Raw genomic sequence first — 19,700 nt, 5'->3', positions numbered from 1 at the left:
CATTGATGTCTACGAGAAATGATGTCAATGAGGTTCGGAGTAAGGTTGACCTTATTGCTACGTTGATTGCCATCAACCTTTCTGCACTACTTCAGAAATACAACTTTTACACGTTACATGGTGTAATCGCGATTCAATGCAATTGTGTAATCCTTAGGGGTTCCAATGTAGAGAACATTTGGAAATTTACTGACGTTATGACATGTGACGCCCGGTGGCCTGGGATCAGACCCTTGTACCTCCTAAAACATTGCCCAACCTTGCCTTAAGTACATCCTTACCTCGAGCGACCCTATTTGCCATGTGCCACCACGACGACTCCCGTTTCAGCTATCGTTGCGAACTTCATTGTCTAGAAGGAAAACCGGAGACGAGAACACAACAACCACTGACATCAATCAAAGTCGTTGGTCGTTCGGCATTAGATTTCCCCTAGGGCCTAGGGGGGAATGCGCCTTCCAGGGCTGGCCCACACGAATCATGTCGAACAATGGCGCCGCCCTCGGACTTTCGACTACCAGGTCGACCTCTCCACGACGACCTCAACATCGGATGAGCCGCTCAATCACAGATGCTTCCGCGCCAATTAAGCAACGCGCTGGGCACCAGCATCACCATTTGCCGCACCTCCACCAGCGACGTCACCAGCGTGACCGCAACGATCGGGTGCCGCAGTCCGCCGCTCCGACATTACAAATGCCAGCACGGGCGTCACTCGACCTCCCACGCTCCGAAGGCGTCACGCCATACATGTTGAGCAGTGCCGAGCAGAGCCGCCGAGCCAGCATGCTACTGCAGGGGACTGAGGACATTGGAACATTGGCTACGGCCGCGGCTGCGGTGAGAGAGAAGCAGCTTCAGGCGGAAAGGGAGCGTGCTGCCTCGCGCACAGCGCGTATGTTACTATGATGACGCGAAATATCCCCCATGTTGGTGATGTTGCTAACGGCATCGGAATAGAGGTCTTACGAAATCTCTTACCGATCTCAATGCATTCTCAACCGACACGATGCGCCGCCTCGACGACACATATTATGCCGTCTTGGAGAAGCTGAGCACGCTGCAAAGCACCCTTGTCGCCATGAAAGAGCTGGCGTGCATGTCTCAGGAGACGAACGAGGTCTTCAAGAAGGATGCGCAGGACTTGGTGACAGAGGTCGAAACCCAGCTTGACTCCTTCGGCCAATTCGACGAACAGGAAGAGCGCATAGAGGCCCTGAAGGGCCGCATCCTGTTAGGCCGGCAGAAGGTGCAGAGCTTGAGCGAACGTATGGATCGTGTTCATGCACGGGTCGAGAATTGGGAAAAGGCTGACAAAGACTGGCAAGAGAGGACACGGAAGCGTCTTCGGGTCGTCTGGATCATCACATCTATCGTGCTATTCTTGGTCGTAGGGGTATTGTTGGCAGCCCAGTATGGCCCTTCCGTGGATGTGCCTGCTCTGTCTGAGATCGTCTCGGACTCCATCCCCGACGCCATGGCCGACTTCGTATCAGGAAACAAGCAGAGCGAAGACATGTCCGTGCCTGGAGGCATTGCGAATACGACCAGGGCATCCGAACATTTGGAGGAGGAAGTGAGGGCAGCACTGAATCGAACGAGACACGAGGGTTCACCGGCAGACGAAGCGGTACTACGGGCTTTCGATGAGTTATAGCACTGTCTTGATTGGTGTGCTTGGTTGGCGGCTACGTGATTCCCCTCTGATTTTCACTTACGACAATGGCATGATACCCTACTGTTCACTTAAGAGACTTTTCTTTCATGTAAATTGGCGTCCCCTATACTATGTAGTTATAATATATATCACCGAAGATCATCTGAGAGAGTTTTTGCGATCTGGCCAAGATGCGAAAGCAATGTTGCTCAACACAGGCCAGGGGCAGGAGACGAGTGCACGGATTCGTACTCAGCCACTGAGGCTGTCGTGTCATTTTCAGCTAAAATGGTTCAAACTCGACGATACATTAGGCGGACATTACAGGCAACCCATTGTTTCTTTCCAGTGGGCGCATATAAATTACCTTTTTCATGTCATTGATCGAGGCGGACTAGGTAGGTAATCATCCCCTGTTCGTTTCTCCACGTTTTCAGGGCGTTCAGATTCCATTGCCCAACTTCCGGCTCCGAATGCGGGCATTCCATTTGAGTACGGAGTACATAATGTACATGCATAACAAGAATACCGGAGCATGGAGCTCATTAGAATGCGTGCATCTACCTGGCAAGGTAGGTAAATAACGGACATATCCAGTCTACTGTATATACCTGCATAACTTAAATAGCATGGTACATACATGTATAGAACAGACAGACGGCGTCCGCGGCACCGCCTGTCGATTCTTGTTGCAAAGAGGCCTGGTTAGTCTTCCAGCAGGTACTTTTGTCGTACACAACAGAGGTTGTTGCCCTCAAGCTTGGAGTAAGGCGTTCCGACTCAGCTCAGCTGGCCCACATACCTATGTAGATTTGGGCCATGTTTTGAAACGGGCGACGTCATCCCTGGTCACGGCTCCGAGCTATTCACGGCAGACACGCGTCGTCATGGGTAGCACCAAGTGACGGGCTCCAACAGCCGCCAAGCAGCCAAGAGGAAGAAAAGGTGACTGATGCTCATCAGCGTCAACTTTTTCGGTGGCTTGTGCCGCGATAGCCCATGATGCCCGGATCAAGTAGAACAAGTTGAACAAGCCACTCTGCCGAATCCGGGACTACGGCACTGAGTGCCCAGGATGATTGGGCGCTAAAGACAGTCATTTCTATTCCACGCTGTGACATGGTGGCTCAACAACCCTTGAATGGGAGGGGGGGAACCCTGCTTCTGCGCGCCCGTGGGATACATTTGAGTTCGTCAATATAAGCAAACTCCCTCATCGCCTTGTAGCGACGGGTTAGGTAGCTTCCCCTCGAGTTCCCATATTCGCTGGCATATCTCGTTTCTCCTTCCGTAAACTCGTCCCTGCCTCGCGAATCAGTCCTATTTGTCTACCTGGAAGTGGTCATTGGTGCACTGTGAGTGTGAAAGGTCGAGTAGATCGATCAGCAAGATTGAAGACCCCCAAAACCCCGCCATCTACGGCTAGTTCTGATCTTGGGGGAGAGATTAAAAGTTGTACTTTGTTAGGACGTCACCAACCGCATGCAAAGCAAAGCCACCCCTTACCGATACGACACCATCACCCGTCCAGACTGCAGCTGCCTATGTACTTTTTGTGCCGGGGCTACATACTCGCATCTACTTCAGCCAGCCATAATTATTGATTTTCCCACACCTTCTGCATTCTTTGCGCGCCTTTGACCATGTCTTCCGCGAACGGCACATCGACGGCGGGCGACCCGCCTGCGCAATCGGAAACCACGCCGGTACGACCTCCTGTTGAGAATACGACGCGGGCACAGAGTACTCGGTCAATACCGCCACCTGGCCAGACGCTGACGGGGAAGCAAGAACATTGTATGTTGAAAGAAAAATAACGAGGCCGGCTCTTGAGGCTGACGCTCCCGAATCGCATCAAATCTGGGCTGACGAAACTGACACCGCGACCTATAGATCTCAAGCGAGAACTCATTTCAGAGCAAGTTGCCTGGGAAATCAACGAACTCAACTCGCCCACGGCCCTGCGCCGTTTTGGTGCACCTTTCAGCTCGCCTCTTGGAGAGGTTTCGCCACTCGATTCCGAGCTTCCAATCTTGCGATACATCTTCGTACATCATGTTCGCGAGTTCCCTTTTCTGGACAAGGCGAAGGAAAAGGAATTCTGGCAGGACAAGTTGCAGAAGGTAGGTCAAAGGTTGCTCATATATAATAACAAGGCGCCACGGATCTAACTCTGCGCCCCGTGTGCTAGTTTCTCGAATCTTTTGCGAGTAAGAACATCTCGTCCTCCGAAGACCGACTGGAAGAGACGAAACGTCGCAAACTTGCTGTAAAATGCAGAAAGGTTGTCGAGCTGATGATGGTGTCTGGTGTGCGTACAGCCTCGGGCTTTGAGGAGCGAATAAGATTCGCCGAGATGGAGATCGTGGACCGTGACGCCATTGATACCGGCATGTTGAATTCGTTGCCCGAAGGCAATTACGTCAACGGCTGGGATGTGAATGTCGCAGGTGTACGCATCACTTCGGTCAAGAGGAAGATCAGGTCGCACAAGCATGCCGTACGTTCAAAACCCGGTCATCATAATGACACGCTGCTGACTGCTAGCAGGAATTCTTACTCCGCGTGAAAAGGAAGTCGGAGCTCGAGCATTTTATTGGGAGGCGGTACGGTGATTTTACCCGGTTGCACAAACAGCTGCGAATCGAGTTACCTGGAAAGGTGCTACCCCGGTGCCCAAGAAGAATAAGTCGGATACAGCAGCATCGACAATCCTGGGGCGCATGACAGATGGTGGTGCCGACTCTGATGCGTCCTCACTATCGTCTGTATCGACGATGCAACATGACGGCGAATCCGGTGGCGTGAAGGAGTCGATGAGGAATCTCACCGTGCGCGATCATCGCCGTAATCTTTCCACAACGTCAATAGGGAGGTCTTCACGATCTTCTCCACGCCCTAGCACGGACGGAGCATCGAGTCCGGTACCAAGCCCGAAGACTGCGGTAAGTGCCATTCTGATTGAACTGTCTGCCATGCGTACAGCAGATGACTGATGGTTACAGAATGCGATGTTGTGGCGTGAAAACCAGAGAATCTCCCTGAGGGCATTCTTGCGGTCCTTGCTACACGATCCCCAGATAGCCCAGACGAAGGCAATGCAAGAGTTCTTGACTCGTGACTCCATGACTCCATCTGATGATGATGTTTTTGATATCATGCGTCGCAAAGCCGTTGATGAGAGGCGGGTGGAGGAGCAAAAACAGTTCTACGAGATCGCCAGGAAGCGAGCTGCCGAACTGGATGTCTATATGGAACAATTCCGCCAAGACATCGTCGAACGGAACGGTCTAACGATGCTTTTCCAAGAAATCAAGGACAAGGAAACCATTCAAGATCTGAGTATACAGTACCAGAAGTTCGCCGAGTGGCTTCGAATCGAGGTCGCAGCCACGGTCTATCATCTATTCCTCGCGGAGGATAATTCGCCTGAACTGTTTGCGCAAATGAAGAGGATTCACTCTTTAATTCCTTACACTCTAATGAAGAACGCCATCAGGATCGCAAATCCCGCCGCTGTCATGGCCAGTGTTCTCGATCTTTTCCTTGCACAACCGTTTGGAAGTCGGTCACTTATGCAGCGGATCTTTTCGGCGGCGCTGAATGATGGCATTCGTCAATTTCAGAAGAATATTGACGCTGTCGCGGCTAAGATAGGAGACGACGTATTCGTGAAGAAGCTGAAAGCGTTTACGGAAGCAGAGGAACCGGTGAAGCTTTCAATCCGGGAGGAGGCTATTGCGGATGACGTCGATCTTATTGTGGCCGTGTTGCGGTCGGAGATGATAGAGCCCCCGCTCACTCCTGAACAGATTGGAAGAGTCTACAACGCCTACGTCGCGTTCAATAACGCCGTTGAGAACGTCGACGAGGAGCTCAAGCAAGGAGCACAGCTGTTCTCGTACCTGAAGCAACTGCTCAAGCTTTACACGCGTCAGCGCGACAAGGCCATGATGCTTCATATGATCGAAGAGCCGGTCACCTTGCAACTACTACGAGATCTGTTTACGATATTCTACGAGCCCCTTGTCCGCGTCTACAAGTCTGCCAACGTGTACAACAGCATCACGGATTTCTCTGTGTTCATGGATGACATGATACAGGTAAGCACACACGACCCAATTCCTTTTTTACTCATTATGCTCATTCAAGGTATAGGTTGTTGAGAAATGCCGAGAAGAGGATGCTTCAGCGGATCCGAACCAGACAGTTCAGGCATTCATTGACCTTTGCCAACGGCACGAGCACAACTTCTACAAGTTTGTGCACGAAGTCCACACGCATGACAACGGCCTTTTTACTCAGCTTATGGGATGGATAGAAGGCATCCTGGAGTTCTTGCGGAAGGGGCCTGCGGCTGGCTCGTTGGATGTCAATGCCTTATTCGAGGGCGGTGTTACGACTGGCAAGGTGGATAAGGAGAAGGCCCTCGCAGAGATCAACAATCTAATCGCATGGCAAGAAGCTCGCAAGAAGTGGCATCATGACAAGACACGGCAGAAAATGGCAGCAGAGGGGCAAGTGAGTGTGGACGCGTTGCCGGGTGTGGCGAGCATGCAAGCCAGCGACTTCGGGCTGAACAACATGGACTTGGAAGTTATGGGATATGATGAAGACTCGGAGGACGAGGCCGAAGAGGAGCTGCAAGATGAGCTCGACCCTATCGAGGCCGAGAGACGGCGTAGGTCCAAGAAGCAAGACCGGCTTCGACGTAATGCGGGCGAGCCCGTCAAGCCTGAGGTCAGCGAGGTGCATCATTTGAAGGAGAATTTCCTGCAGATGCTCAGGCAGGTGCTTTCGGATTAATGAGGCAGGAATATGTTGCATGTTTTGCAGGCATACTTGGTCGGATATGTGGTATAAGGTGTAGGGGTTTGGAGGTGCTGGGCAGAGTGCCTACTTGTACCTAACCTAGGTAAATAACATTACAACGCATACGTTGATGTGTTATAGCAAATCCAAGCATGTGTTACTTCAAAGTGAGATCTGCCTATATAAGCTTCCTCTGACCAAAGAGTGGGCTGTAAATCCGGTCTCCCAAGCCGCAAGTCGAGGCGTTCAAGGCAGTCAAGACACGTGCATGAGCGAAGACGTATGTAGTGGGGGAAGGTCGGAATGAATGTGGTGTGCAGTAATGAGGTCGGCATATTGTGGGCCGACCGCTGTGTTACGGTTAGCCGAGGAAGAGCAGTCAAGGCATATAGGCCGCTTCCCATTGGCCAGTCCCCAGTTTCTCCAAAGCCAACCCGAGAGAGCGAGAGCGAGAGCTTTCAACACGGCGAAGCCAAAAGTTGGAGGCATCATCACTTTTTCCCTCCCTCCCTTTGAACCAGACAATTGATTCGATCCGATCTTGCCCATCTCGGATATCGGAACTTGCAGGACAAGAGCCTCAATTCCGTCTAATCCTTCTTGGGTGCAACCTCTTTTTGACATCTCCCCTCTGCTTCAACTCTTCTTCGCTCTCGTTTGTCTCATACACACCTCGATTGATTGCAAATCTTGTTGTTCAGCATGGCTTCTAGAATGGCGATGAGGAGATTGACCCCCGGGTCTGCCGTATGTTTCCACTCTTTTTGTGCCGCATTGTAACGGTTTTCTTTGACAACATCTGCCCTCACTTCTCAATTGCCATGCAATCATGCCTTTGCCGTGGAAGGAAGGAACCCGCTGCTAACTCGTTGCTTGGCATTGTAGTTCTCACGAACCGCAAAGTCGCAGGCCAGGACCTTTTCGTCGACACGACCCGTTTGTACGTACACCCACCACCCCGACAGCCTGTGACGAGACAAGACAACTAATCCAGTGTGTCACTAGCTCAAATCTTTGCGAATCAACCTCTGCGAGCAAAGGAAGCCTCGGCTCATGTTAGCAGCAAATATCCCGTTATCGTAAGTTAACCACGAAAGCCTGGACTGGCGAGATGGAGGGGCTTTGTCGTTGACATGGGCCTATTATAGGATCACCATTACGATGCTCTTGTTGTTGGTGCTGGCGGATCTGGTCTGCGAGCGGCCTTTGGTCTTGCTGAGGCCGGCTTCAACACTGCCTGTATATCAAAGCTCTTCCCCACCAGAAGTCACACGGTTGCCGCTCAGGGTGGTATCAATGCTGCGTTAGGCAACATGCACGAAGACGACTGGAGATGGCACATGTATGATACCGTCAAGGGCTCGGATTGGCTCGGCGACCAGGACGCTATTCACTACATGACCCGAGAGGCTCCCGCCTCCATCATTGAGCTCGAGAACTACGGCTGTCCTTTTTCGCGAACCGAGGATGGCAAGATGTCAGTTTCCACCCTCGCATGAACGATATGTAGACAAGGCTGACAATTGCATCAGTTACCAGCGTGCTTTCGGTGGTCAGTCGCAGAAGTTCGGCAAGGGTGGCCAAGCCTACCGGTGCTGTGCTGCTGCTGACCGTACGGGCCACGCCCTTCTCCATACCCTCTACGGACAGTCCCTTCGACACAACACCAACTACTTCATCGAGTTCTTCGCCATCGATCTGATCATGGAGGATGGTGAATGCCGTGGTGTGCTGGCTTACAACCAGGAAGACGGTACTCTGCACCGATTCTTGGCTCAGAACACCGTCCTGGCTACCGGTGGATACGGCCGTGCTTACTTCAGCTGCACATCGGCGCATACGTGCACTGGTGACGGAATGGCTATGGTTGCTCGTGCTGGTCTCCCCAACCAGGATCTCGAGTTTGTTCAGTTCCACCCGACTGGTATCTACGGAGCTGGATGTCTGATTACCGAAGGCTCTCGTGGTGAGGGTGGTTACCTGCTGAACTCGGAGGGTGAACGATTCATGGAGCGTTATGCTCCTACTGCCAAGGACCTGGCTTCTCGCGACGTCGTCTCGCGTTCTATGACTCTGGAGATTCGTGATGGACGTGGCGTTGGTCCCGAGAAGGACCACGTTTACCTCCAGCTGAGCCATCTTCCCGCCGAAGTGCTTGCTGAGCGTCTGCCTGGTATCTCTGAGACAGCCGCTATTTTCGCCGGTGTCGATGTCACAAAGCAGCCCATTCCCGTACTACCCACTGTCCATTACAACATGGGTGGTATCCCAACGCGATACACCGGTGAGGTTCTTACAGTTGACGAGAGCGGCAACGACAAGGTTGTCCCTGGTCTGTTCGCTTGCGGTGAGGCTGCTTGCGTCTCCGTCCACGGTGCTAACCGATTGGGTGCCAACTCTCTCCTCGATCTTGTCGTTTTTGGCCGTGCAGTTTCACACACCATTCGTGACAACTTCACGCCGGGTGCTAGCCAGAAGCCCCTCAGCGCTGATGCTGGTGCCGAGTCTATTAAGGTCCTGGATGATATTCGCACCTCGGACGGACCCAAGAGCACTGCCGAGATCCGCCTCGCCATGCAGAAGACCATGCAGACCGATGTCAGCGTTTTTCGAACTCAGGAGAGTTTGGATGAAGGTGTCAAGAAGATCCGCGAGGTCGACAACATGTTCCCCAGATTGGTATCAAGGACCGCAGCATGATCTGGAACTCAGATCTGGTTGAAACCCTTGAGCTGAGAAACTTGCTCACTTGCGCGTAAGTACACATCTGCCTCTGTATCCATGAAGCCAACACTAATGCCATTGCAGTTCCCAAACGACGGTCGCTGCCGCCAACCGCAAGGAGTCTCGGGGTGCTCACGCCCGCGAGGACTTCCCCGAGCGTGATGACGAGAACTGGATGAAGCACACTCTGACATGGCAGAAAAACCCCCACGACAAGGTCGATCTTGGCTACCGACGTGTGATCGGCACCACGCTGGATGAGAACGAGTGCAAGGCCGTACCGCCGTTCAAGCGTACCTACTAAAGTGGTCGAGTGGAAAGACTGGTGTTGAGTGTAGACTTGTAATGAAATGAGTACGGTAATGCCAGAGATGTGGTATGGAGAGACAAAGATTATTATATCCTGGTGGTGGCATGAAGGAGGAAGGGATAGAAGTGTCGAGGAAAGCTTTGGCGAACTTATCTAGTTTCAGCCGTTGATCATTGTATCGTATCCTAGGCTTGCTTTTCATGGCGCATGTTTGTACATAAGGAAGAATGCATCTGCGCTTTTTGGTTCGAAAGAATATCTCACGTTCTGACTTTGTGCTGTCCGTCTCCCAGAGGCCTGTGATATAAAATCGATCTGAGTAGAGCGATCTGGGCACGATGGTGTCTGAGCTTTGGCACATCTAATTATAAATTGCTTCTACCTACATACTACATAGCTATACTTTCTCTTAGCTAGTATTCTTTCCATCTCGTGGCACCAGCGTGTGCTACCAGCTCATGATCCGTGATTAGCGTGGATATGATTGATCACCAGTACTCGGTAAGGTGGGTTTGGAATCCTCGAAGCAAGATGACCAACCAGTCCCTCCCACGCGCGCGAGGCCAGCCCGCGCGGCATCGCGCCCGCTCCTGATATGCCTGAGTATACTCCATATGTACCATAGAGTCCGGTTCCCGTATCTCTCTTATTTGACCTGCCACTGCGGCTAACGGCAAATCGACAGCTGTGTCGCCCACCTCGTTGTGGGACAGCACGAGCAACTTCACCCCCAGCACAGCACGGGGCATCGATCTCTGGCGCGCAAACTGGTCACGCGTCGAGCCAGGGCAGGGTTATCCAACCACCCATGTGCATCGAATGTATCGTGATTCGGTGGGGAGTCGATTCCGTCATGAGTGGCCAAGAGACATCCCCAACGGCGGGACGGATGAGGGCACAAAAGAAGAAGGAAAATCAGAATCAGAATCAGAAACGCGACAAAACAACCCTAAATGAACGAACTATTTGACCGATGGATTTCGTTTTTTCCCAGACGAGGCGGCAAGGGAGTATGATGAGGCTGTCTTGGATCTGTATTATTTACTGTCGCCCGATCGACCAATGAAAAAAACGCCATAAGCACCACTGACCAAGATGGTGAGAATTCAATCTTATGCACTTACTAGTTGTTATTAATTTAAGTGCGCTTTGAGGGGGGTCGCGTTGAGGATGACAGTTGGTAGTGTATGCATTGCACTAGTTATGTAGTATCAACACCAGCTATGGCACTACATGGAGGAGGCTCTTATGACATCAACAGCCAGCCAATGGAAGAGCAGCGAATAACACCGACAGCACCCTCTCGCTTGTGCACTAGATCGTTGCAACATGATAACCTTAATGCCGGGTCAGTGGTGGTCAAAATAGATCTAGCCGTTGAACGCGTCTTATCCATCAAGCTCGGCCAAAGGCTCTTTACTCAGCAGCATGTCTGTCTGTCTGTCTCGATCGGGTAAGGCAAATGAAGTACATATCGAGAGTGGTTGGCATTCTTTTTTGCTCTCGTGTTTCTCCTTTAGCCCACAGATGCGGCTACGGTCTACCTATGCAGGACCGGGTGGTGGTTGGGATCGCGCGGCTTTCCATGGCAACATTGGAAAAGTATGTTTGGTATACTTCCTAATCCGGAGCCAGCCTGACCAATGAACGCGGCTGTTTGGGGGAGGGGGTTTATTTGTGCAGAGCCATTTCCAATAGACCATGCCGTCTTGGGTAAGGCGTGAGACAGCTTAATTGTATCTTTTCCATGCGGCGGACTGGAGACGCGACTGGTGACGGACAGGGGTCTTCTAGGTGAGAGCGAGTGGGCGGGGACGACCCATGCCATGCTTTTCCCCTACCCTCAACACGCCCTCACTGCAACTGGTCTGTCGGTATGAGACACAAGACGCGATTTCTTTTATTACCTGCCGATAAGTACCTTCTTACTTGACTGGCCGGATCGAATCGCTATTGGTGCTGCTGCACGCATCTGCTCTGCTCAAGGTCGGGTATCCCAATTTCGAAGTTCGAGGGGAGTCGCGATACGTATTTGAAAGTAAAGTTCAGTCGATACGTTACGCTTCACGAGGAGCTAGCGTGCTATATTCAGTTAATACCCTCACCCAGGCCCATCTGCGTTTACATTCCTCACCCTCAAACACTCTCGTCTTCTTCCTCTCTTGCTCTCCCCTGCTCTCGACGCCACAACGAGAGGACTTCTCAATTGATTGATTCTGTACGACTGCGGGCACAAAGCCGAGAGCATCTTACCTTCGTTTGCCTGTCATTCGTCTTATATACGGACTGGCGTACCTACGACACGACTCGACACGACACGTCCTACACGCCACACCTTCTGCCCATTGGACTATGCACCCCATAGACCCGACTAGCTATCGTCAGCCCACGCCATCCTTCTTCCTACACCATGTCCTCCCTTCACCAACACTCTCCGGGCCCGTCCCCCACCACCAGCGTCCACGACAGAATCGAGGATCGCCGGGCGAGCCAAGACACGAGCTTTCAAAGCAGCATGAGCGACCCGGAATCGTCTGCCCTGTCTTTCGAGACGTCATTTCACATGGGAGTCGGGCTACCCGGTACCGCGCCCTGAAAATGAGAGGCATCCCAAGGGAAAGCGGAAGAGGACCACGTATGTACCTACCCAGGTTGGAGGCGGAGAATGGCTCGTGTGGCTTAGGTCGTGACTAATACCTTGTCTGCTCCTATATGCAGTGCCCAAGACAAAACCATTCTCGAGAACGCGTACAGCACGAACCCGAAGCCCGATAAGGCAGCGCGTCTGGATATCGTCAATCGCGTCACGCTTAATGAGAAAGAAGTGCAGGTTAGTCTAGGACTGTACAGCTCCATGGGGAAACGCTGGTTTTCCTTTCTCGACTTATCTGACTTGTCCTCGTTGTTTTAGATCTGGTTCCAGAACCGCCGTCAGAACGACAGGCGGAAATCGCGTCCGCTGTCGCCACAAGAAATTGCGGCACTGCGGTATGGAGGACCGATCCATGGCCTGGCAAACGATTCGCTGTCTTTCGGAGACGCTCCCAGTATAGCCGACGACAGCTTGGATACGCGTCCGGCTGAGTTGGAACACCGGGCTCCGAGCCCTGCGAGCGTAGGCACTATGCATTCTTTCCGACTATCTCCCTCGGCTGCCAACCCTGGCGCAACGGAGCAGTCAAATACAGAAAGAAGGGCCTCGGAGTCAGGCGTTTCACCTTCAAACTCTATCTTCGCCGTTAATGCGAATGAGAGTGCTCAAAAGTTCTCACAGTCCCTGCCGAATTCTGTTGGGTATTTATCAAACAGATGGAACGCAGGCGCCTCTTTCTCGTCTCCCTCGACGCTTGATCGACCGGGCGATGAGTCGTTCAGGTAGGCACCCTGTCATAATTTCTCCCGTGGCAAGGCTTGACTAACATGTACTATTAGGCTCGATTCCTTCCCGCCATCTGCCGGATCCGCGGTGGATAACTCTCCAGTTTCCATCCTGCCTCCACCTTCGTCATCCTCGTCTCAGTTCCGCCTCTCCTTGTCGCTCGAGGGCAAAGCAGAGCTGGTATCATCCCAACCTTCTCCGCCAAGGCCAGCACAATCTCAGGTGCCTCACGACACGACAACTCTGCCTCCTGTCCGCGCACCCCGCATCTTGCAGCGTAGCCGGAGTGCCCTGTCAGGCATCACGTTGCCTCCCATTTCGACGCTGACTGCCAGCTTACCGGTTCAGCTAGCCCACGGCCGCTCACGCGATGTTCATGCTTGGGAGTCCTGCTGTGATGCCGAGACGCGGATGAGTTGACCCAGCAGGCAGAGAATGAGTCTTCTGGCTCAGCCGTTGCGGCAATTTCGCTCCTGCGCTCTAGCAGTCAAACGTCGAGCGGCCTCAGCAGCCTTCTCAACGCCGTCGCACAGGCAGCTAATGGCTCCGCGCAACCCAACTCAGGCAAACGCAACGCACCACCGAGCCGCCGCAGCTCATTGTCCAAGAAGCCCAAACTAAGCCGTTCTAGCAGTAACATCTCACGCATTCAAAGCTTGCCTCCTACCCAAGCCACACAGCAGCCACCGACAGATTCCCTGGACAAGCCGGAAAGAGCTGCGACGGAGGATGTTGAGGTCGAGAAAAAGAGTGCTGGAAAATCGGGCTTGGCTGTCGTATTGTCTCCTGGGGAGACTCGGACAAGGAGAACTGGAGTCCCGATTATGATGGAAACCCTAACCGCCGGCGCCACCCTTACCATCCGCGACTCCAACCAAAGAGCAGACTACGGTCCAGGCGGTGATCGGGAATGCCCGACGTGCTGGACGTGTACTGGGAGACCAAGGTCCTAATGCAGCCAATAAGCGGTCCTTGTTGGGCAACCGGGCTAATACGGCTCCCGTGCCTCGTCTACGAGGTGGTAAGGCGGGACTGGAGACAACTGTGTCGATCTTCGAGGATGAAAACGGCCAAAAGAAATTGCCTTTGGAGAAATCTGGCAAGGGTCCCAAGGGAGATGAGGAGGTGGACCGGTTCATGATGCGAGGCCAAGTCAGCCCCAGTAAGAGGCCTGATATGGACTGCGTCGCGGGGCTTTTGTCACTAAGCCAAGGGGCCTGGCGGTGACGGAAGAGTAACCGAAACAAAAGAAAGTCAAAAACATACGGAGGATTGTAAGGAAAATGTTGGTTGGCGGTTCTGACCCCGACCCTTGAGCAAGGCGCTCACGAAGCTGGAGTTCCGGTCGGTTCCATGGCGGTCATTCTGTAAAAGCGTGTTCTTTTTTTGGGCGCTGTAGGAATATAATGGGGTATTTTTGTAAGCTGGCCTCGACCACCTTGTCGTAACAGGATGAGCCACAGCTCCCGCGAGAATCTATTATTGGACGTTGGGAGTGTATATATTCATATATATGCCGAGGGTTCTAGTGATTGAACGAGAGAAAGAGAAAGCCGAGCAAAAAGTGGTTGGAGTGCAGGCATCGCATGATGTTGGATGGGTGTTGCTGTTATTCGAAGTATTCGGAAGGTCGAAGACGGATTATTGCCCCCTGTTTTTCGAGGCACGTCCATAATGAACTGAAGATGCCTATGATGATATCATAGGACCCAAATAATAATCTCTGGTTCTGTGAGCAATATGGCAGCCATGTATTATGACTTTCTGTGTTGTCATTTGTAGCATTAAGTTTGGGGCGTACAACTTGAGAGTGCAAATGAATTTGATATAACATTATTTGACTTAATAATAAGTGCAATAGTAGCAGCCCACGTGGGTAACGGGGCCCGACCACATGCTAACCTTACATAGGTCCGATCCATGCTGCAACGCTGCGTGCGCTTCTTCGCTGCAGCTGACACACCACCCTCTTCCTCTGCTCTACTTGGTGTTACTGTCAACTCGGAACGGGTGGTTAGTTTGCGGAAGTCATAGATAGCACAGCAGATTCGATTTCTCTTTCTTTTAATCCTTTTTTCCTCCGCTTTCTTGCTCACTCGGGGTTTTATCCTTTTCTTGGTTGACATCTTCGCTGACTAAGTACAAAAACTGTAGCTACACGTAGCTTTGGAAGTTGGGGAGGGTACTTCTCCCACTCGTCGTGACACTACCACGACTTCCACCAGACAAACGTATTAGATCGCGAGTGAGATGGACATTTTTCACACGTCGGAGAGTAGCACCACAGCCATCGTCGCAACAACGATTGTGACCACCGTGGCATGTCTTTCTCTATTCCGTTACTCGCTGTACCCGCACCGGAAGCAGATCCTCCCAGGCCCACTCACTACGTCGCTGCCTTACCTGACCAAGGATGAGATTAAGGATTTACCGTATCAGCCTGATCATTTCCCCGGTGCCCGCGATGTAGAAACTCCGGTAAGTGTTAAGGCGAGGTGAGGGAAGAGAAGGAAGGAAAGAGAGAGAAAAGAGAGAAAATGTAGCAAATTGCAAACAAAGAACATCCGTCTTCTTGCTAACTTCCTCGCCCCCAAAGTATGGCAATATCAGGGTCTACGAGTTCGGACCCGAAGATGGCCGCAAGGTGCTCTTCATCCACGGCATCAGCACGTCGTGCATGACGCTCTCCGATATTGCCAACGGCATCGCCGCCAAGGGCTGCCGCGTCATGCTGTTCGACCTGTTCGGCCGCGGCTTCACCGACGGCGTCGGCGACCTCCCCTTCGACACGCGCCTCTTCGTGTCCCAGATCCTGCTGGTCCTTGCCTCGAGCCCGCTCGCCTGGACAGGCAACGACGCCATGCACCTCGTCGGCTACTCGCTGGGCGGCGGCATCGCCCTCAACTTCGCCGCCACCTTCCCCCACATGGTCGCCTCGCTCGTGCTGCTCGCGCCCACGGGCGTCATCCGCTCCGAGAACTTCGGCCGCCTGAGCCGCCTCGTCTTCACGTCGGGCATCGTCCCCGAGGCCATCCTCGAGCGGCTGACCAAGCGCCGCCTGCGCACCCCGATCGGCCACTCGGTGGCCAAGAAGCGCAAGATGTCCATGGATGCCGCTGCTGCCGCTGCCGCCCACCACGACAACAAGCCCGCAGAGTCGCTCACAGACACCGCCACCCAGGAGGTCGCCGGCGACCCCAACGAGGACACTGTCGATAGCGTGCACCCGTTCGAGGCCCGGATCGCGGCCTACGTGCACTGGATGCTGCGGGCGCACGAGGGCTTCGTGCCGGCCTTCATGTCGACGGTGCGTGTGGGGCCCCTCATGGCCGAGCAGGCGTACTGGCGCAAGCTGGCGCGCGTGCGCCCCCCAAGACCACGGCCCTCATCCCTGGCCCGCCACGACGAGCTCATCCAGAAGGACGACTACCGCGAGGACGCCCTGCCGCTCGTCGGCGGCGAGGACCACGTCTTCTGGCGCATCGTGCCCGGCGGCCACAACTTCCCCTTCACGCACCCCAACGAGGCCTTGGAGGCCATCTTCGAGTTCTGGGGATGGTGATCGAAAAAGGAGGAAGAAAGGGGAATATGTGTGTGCTGTTTGGGTGAGAGGAAACGCCAGATGGAATGCAAGTTTTGTTCGGAGATGAGAAATTGTCAAGAAAGAGGAAATTACTACCGCAAGGGAAATAGATGTCGAGTTTTTGAGCTGATGATGAGATACCCCTAGACGGGATTGCGATACATGGTATACTTAGGTTCTGGGCTTCAATGGGCATTTTATGGTTTCCAAGTTAGCAGATAGATATAGACATTGTTTTGTTGCTCATGCTGTAATTAGAGCTGGTCTACTCAAGACTACCTATTCAACACACAAATTGGACCACGGGTAATTGTTATTATGCACGGGAGAGCATCTTTGTTCAGATTTCGAACTGAATATAAATTAAGGATCATAGATAGCATTACATCATAGTACATCAAGCACAAATAATTCAAAACGCCGTCCGCTTGCCCTTTGTAGGTCATCCGACATTCATAAGCGTATGCGAGCGCAATTTTGGGAAACACGCTCACTCGCTGCCCGCCGTCCCTTTTTCCCCCGGACATCGTTTAATGGTCCATGGCATCCCGACCGTTTAGCAGGATGACGCAGGTGCTGATGGCGCAGACGTCGTCGAGCTGGTCGCCCTCGAGGGCGAGGACGGCGTCCTTGCCGAAGCCGAAGGCGCAGACCATGCCGATCTTGACGCGCTTCTGGTTGAGGCACTTGTAGAGGACGCCAAACTGGCTGGACATGTCCCAGAAGTAGGGGATGGAGTGGCGGACGAAGCACTCGTGCTTGTTCTCGGAGCCGGCCTCGACGGGGCAGATCTCGAGCGGGTGGCGGCTGTGCTCCTTGTCGGCGAAGCGGACCATGGAGCTGTCGAACGAGACAAAGGTCATACTGAGCTCGCAGATCTTCTCGCCCTTCTGGCCGTCGACCATGGTCTTGATGGTGCGCATCATCTCGCCGCACGACGTGATCTCGTACTTGGGCTTCTCCTCGTCCTCCTCGGCCTTCTTGGCGGCGTTGTCGACGTCGCGCAGGAAGGACTGCGAGAAGTCGCGCCACCGCGACTTCTTGACCTTGTGCGTCATATCCAGGATCTGCGCCGTCTTCTTGAAGTGGACGGCGCCCTTGAGGAAGTAGAACTCGGTCGGCTTGAACTCATGGTCTTCGTCGATGGGGAAGTCCTCGGGGAGAAAAGGGTGCTCGGGCATGGTGGGCGTATCAGTTGGTCCGTTCAAGACTTATATGCTCCGTGAGTGCGGTACTTTGGAGCGGTGGTGATGATGGTGGTTGTGTTCTTTTGTGTTTTTCGTCGTCAGTCTCCCGTCGAGGAGTCGCGTTTATCAATAGTATACAGGTGGACTAAGAAAGAAACAAAGAGAAAAACAGCAATTGCTTGTCTCTAGTTATCGTAGGAGAAGAGAAATCATTGGGCAAACTCCTCCATGGCCCGGACGCGTCGTCGAGGGGCAACGGCCCAGCTAGTGTGACGTCACGGTGCACTCCGGGATTCCTGTTTTCTACCTGTTCCTTGTTCGTTCCCAGTTCCAGGGTTTTCGACTACTGAAAATCTTACCCATATTTAACGTCGAACCAAATCGATTGTGCTTCAGAGCCCAGCGTAACAGGTGACAGGCCCTCGGTTGCATCTCAACGGCGATCGGTTTCGAGATAAAAGTGTCCCGTTTTCGACTCAGTCGACCCCTCTACACCTGTGCTCGACTATACTTACATCCTGCTCTTCCCCAGTCAAGTAGCAGAGAACATTATGATAAACTCGGCGGAAGAATCAAGCAAAAGAGCGGATTAGGACAAGGACTTGGCATGATTCTGAACCTTCGTGTTCGTGAAGGCCCAAGGCTGGCGTTGAGTTCCAATTCGAGGCATCGTGAGTAAGTACCCAGAGAGACTCCAGTCTGCAGTCGTGTCATGGTGGGGGTTGCCCGTTAGGCTTGTGCGACGGCACCCCGCTCTGCGCAGCGAATCCCGGGAACCCGTGACAGATGTCAACATGTCATATCACCCTCCTGCAGGATCGGCATGGGAAAAGCAGGTACCCCAAGCAGTAGCCCAGCTGTCTGTCCGGCTAGGCATCCCGCTACTCATTCGACGATCTTTTTGCAAAGACACCTGGCCAGCAACCAGTCGGGCAAGCCATTATCCGCTATGCGGTAGGCTGTGCTGGTTCCAAGCGTGCAGATCTGTTTAGAAATGGCGGCCGCTGCCAGCACCGTCCCCTGACGATCTAGGAACAATGCATTTGTTCCGTCGACCTTTTGTTCGGGGAAGGCACCCCGGCTTCGATCGACGAGGTTGTCACGGCTGTGCGCATATGTCTGCCACCTATCATCATACGACACCCGACACCGGCCACCGGCCACCGGCCACCGGCAAAGCCTCAATTGACGCGAATGCTCTGATAACAGTCTTCGTATCCCAGTACGCATTTCCACTCGGAACAGAGTACCCAGACCATTGGCAATACGGGGCTGCCGGAGGCTACATTTTGTATGGCGTCCGTGTTGCGTGAGTGATTGGAATTGTGAAATATCAGCAAGAAGCCTCTTTCTGGACCATTCGAAAAGGTAGCATATGGCCATGGCTGCTTTTGGATAAGCTTGGCCAAGGTAACTCCCCCCAAAGGCACGACGGCCTACAGGTTAGCCCTCGATCAACGTCGAGTTTACAAGCTATTCGACCCGCGGCGCAAGGTCAATTTCCACCTTCAAGCCGCCCAAAGTGTCTCCAGCAGCCTGATATCAATGTGCATCCAGAGCTGGCACTAGAAACCAGTTGTTGGCGAGACCCAATCACTATCATGGGTATCTTGAGACTATTGTTTTACATTGCTTCCCTATTCGCATCACTGACTTGGATATGGCTGCTGATGGGATTTGGTCGTGAAAGCAACCGATTATTGGTATATCCCGACGGTTTCCGAGCGCCTCAAAACTTACTTCGTCTACTTTACCTAGCGTCCTCTGCCCCTTGGAATGGTCGTGTCTGACGGGAAAAATAGATGTAAACCAAACAGCATGTTCGTGTCCATCTGGTCGCTTCCAATGCATAGGCCTGGGTGGTGGATGGTGTGTATCGTCCTACTATGGCAGACAAAAGGAAATGGTGATGATAGGTAATAGTTGATGATAGTAATAAAGTGTGGTTGTGGGGGGTCGGTGGTGTCCGACCCGTCCAAACGAGAGGGCCGAGCTCGCGAGCCAGCGAGTTAAGGCATTCGGGCATTCCAATCGCTCCCTGCCCGCAT

General features: G+C 53.0%; 6 protein-coding genes across 6 annotated transcripts; 5 read left to right on the top strand and 1 right to left on the bottom strand.

Annotated features, from left to right (window-relative positions):
* Positions 1–480: 480 nt before the first annotated feature.
* PG994_010646 (uncharacterized protein) lies at positions 481–1,657 on the top strand (the record flags this gene model as incomplete). Its single annotated transcript, XM_066862055.1, has 2 exons — positions 481–895; positions 963–1,657. 2 exons carry the CDS (start codon positions 481–483, stop codon positions 1,655–1,657), a joined length of 1,110 nt encoding a protein of 369 aa, XP_066711165.1.
* A 1,643-nt stretch (positions 1,658–3,300) lies between these two features.
* On the top strand, positions 3,301–6,463 carry PG994_010645 (uncharacterized protein; the record flags this gene model as incomplete). The annotated part of the gene is made up of 7 exons (XM_066862054.1): positions 3,301–3,454; positions 3,551–3,780; positions 3,849–4,157; positions 4,208–4,268; positions 4,319–4,602; positions 4,738–5,760; positions 5,816–6,463. 7 exons carry the CDS (start codon positions 3,301–3,303, stop codon positions 6,461–6,463), a joined length of 2,709 nt encoding a protein of 902 aa, XP_066711164.1.
* Positions 6,464–7,290: 827 nt separating this feature from the next.
* Positions 7,291–9,497, top strand: PG994_010644 (succinate dehydrogenase flavoprotein subunit; the record flags this gene model as incomplete). Its single annotated transcript, XM_066862053.1, has 6 exons — positions 7,291–7,409; positions 7,464–7,548; positions 7,618–7,946; positions 8,002–9,148; positions 9,202–9,224; positions 9,278–9,497. 6 exons carry the CDS (start codon positions 7,291–7,293, stop codon positions 9,495–9,497), a joined length of 1,923 nt encoding a protein of 640 aa, XP_066711163.1.
* A 2,416-nt stretch (positions 9,498–11,913) lies between these two features.
* PG994_010643 (homeobox transcription factor) lies at positions 11,914–14,109 on the top strand (the record flags this gene model as incomplete). The annotated part of the gene is made up of 6 exons (XM_066862052.1): positions 11,914–12,035; positions 12,222–12,333; positions 12,415–12,878; positions 12,936–13,254; positions 13,311–13,632; positions 13,763–14,109. The coding sequence occupies 6 exons, from the start codon at positions 11,914–11,916 to the stop codon at positions 14,107–14,109; spliced, it is 1,686 nt and encodes a 561-aa protein (XP_066711162.1).
* Positions 14,110–15,132: 1,023 nt separating this feature from the next.
* Positions 15,133–16,444, top strand: PG994_010642 (uncharacterized protein; the record flags this gene model as incomplete). Its single annotated transcript, XM_066862051.1, has 2 exons — positions 15,133–15,360; positions 15,479–16,444. The coding sequence occupies 2 exons, from the start codon at positions 15,133–15,135 to the stop codon at positions 16,442–16,444; spliced, it is 1,194 nt and encodes a 397-aa protein (XP_066711161.1).
* A 551-nt stretch (positions 16,445–16,995) lies between these two features.
* Positions 16,996–17,646, bottom strand: PG994_010641 (uncharacterized protein; the record flags this gene model as incomplete). Its single annotated transcript, XM_066862050.1, has 1 exon — positions 16,996–17,646. One exon carries the CDS (start codon positions 17,644–17,646, stop codon positions 16,996–16,998), a length of 651 nt encoding a protein of 216 aa, XP_066711160.1.
* Positions 17,647–19,700: the final 2,054 nt, after the last annotated feature.

The sequence above is a fragment of the Apiospora phragmitis genome (assembly GCF_038363925.1).
Source record: "Apiospora phragmitis strain CBS 135458 chromosome Unknown utg000010l:1.0-9815664.0:1.0-9183399.0, whole genome shotgun sequence".
NCBI classification, from domain to species: Eukaryota; Fungi; Ascomycota; class Sordariomycetes; order Amphisphaeriales; family Apiosporaceae; genus Apiospora; species Apiospora phragmitis.
Note: the sequence above shows the minus strand (reverse complement) of the source record. Positions and strands in the feature narration are given on the sequence as shown.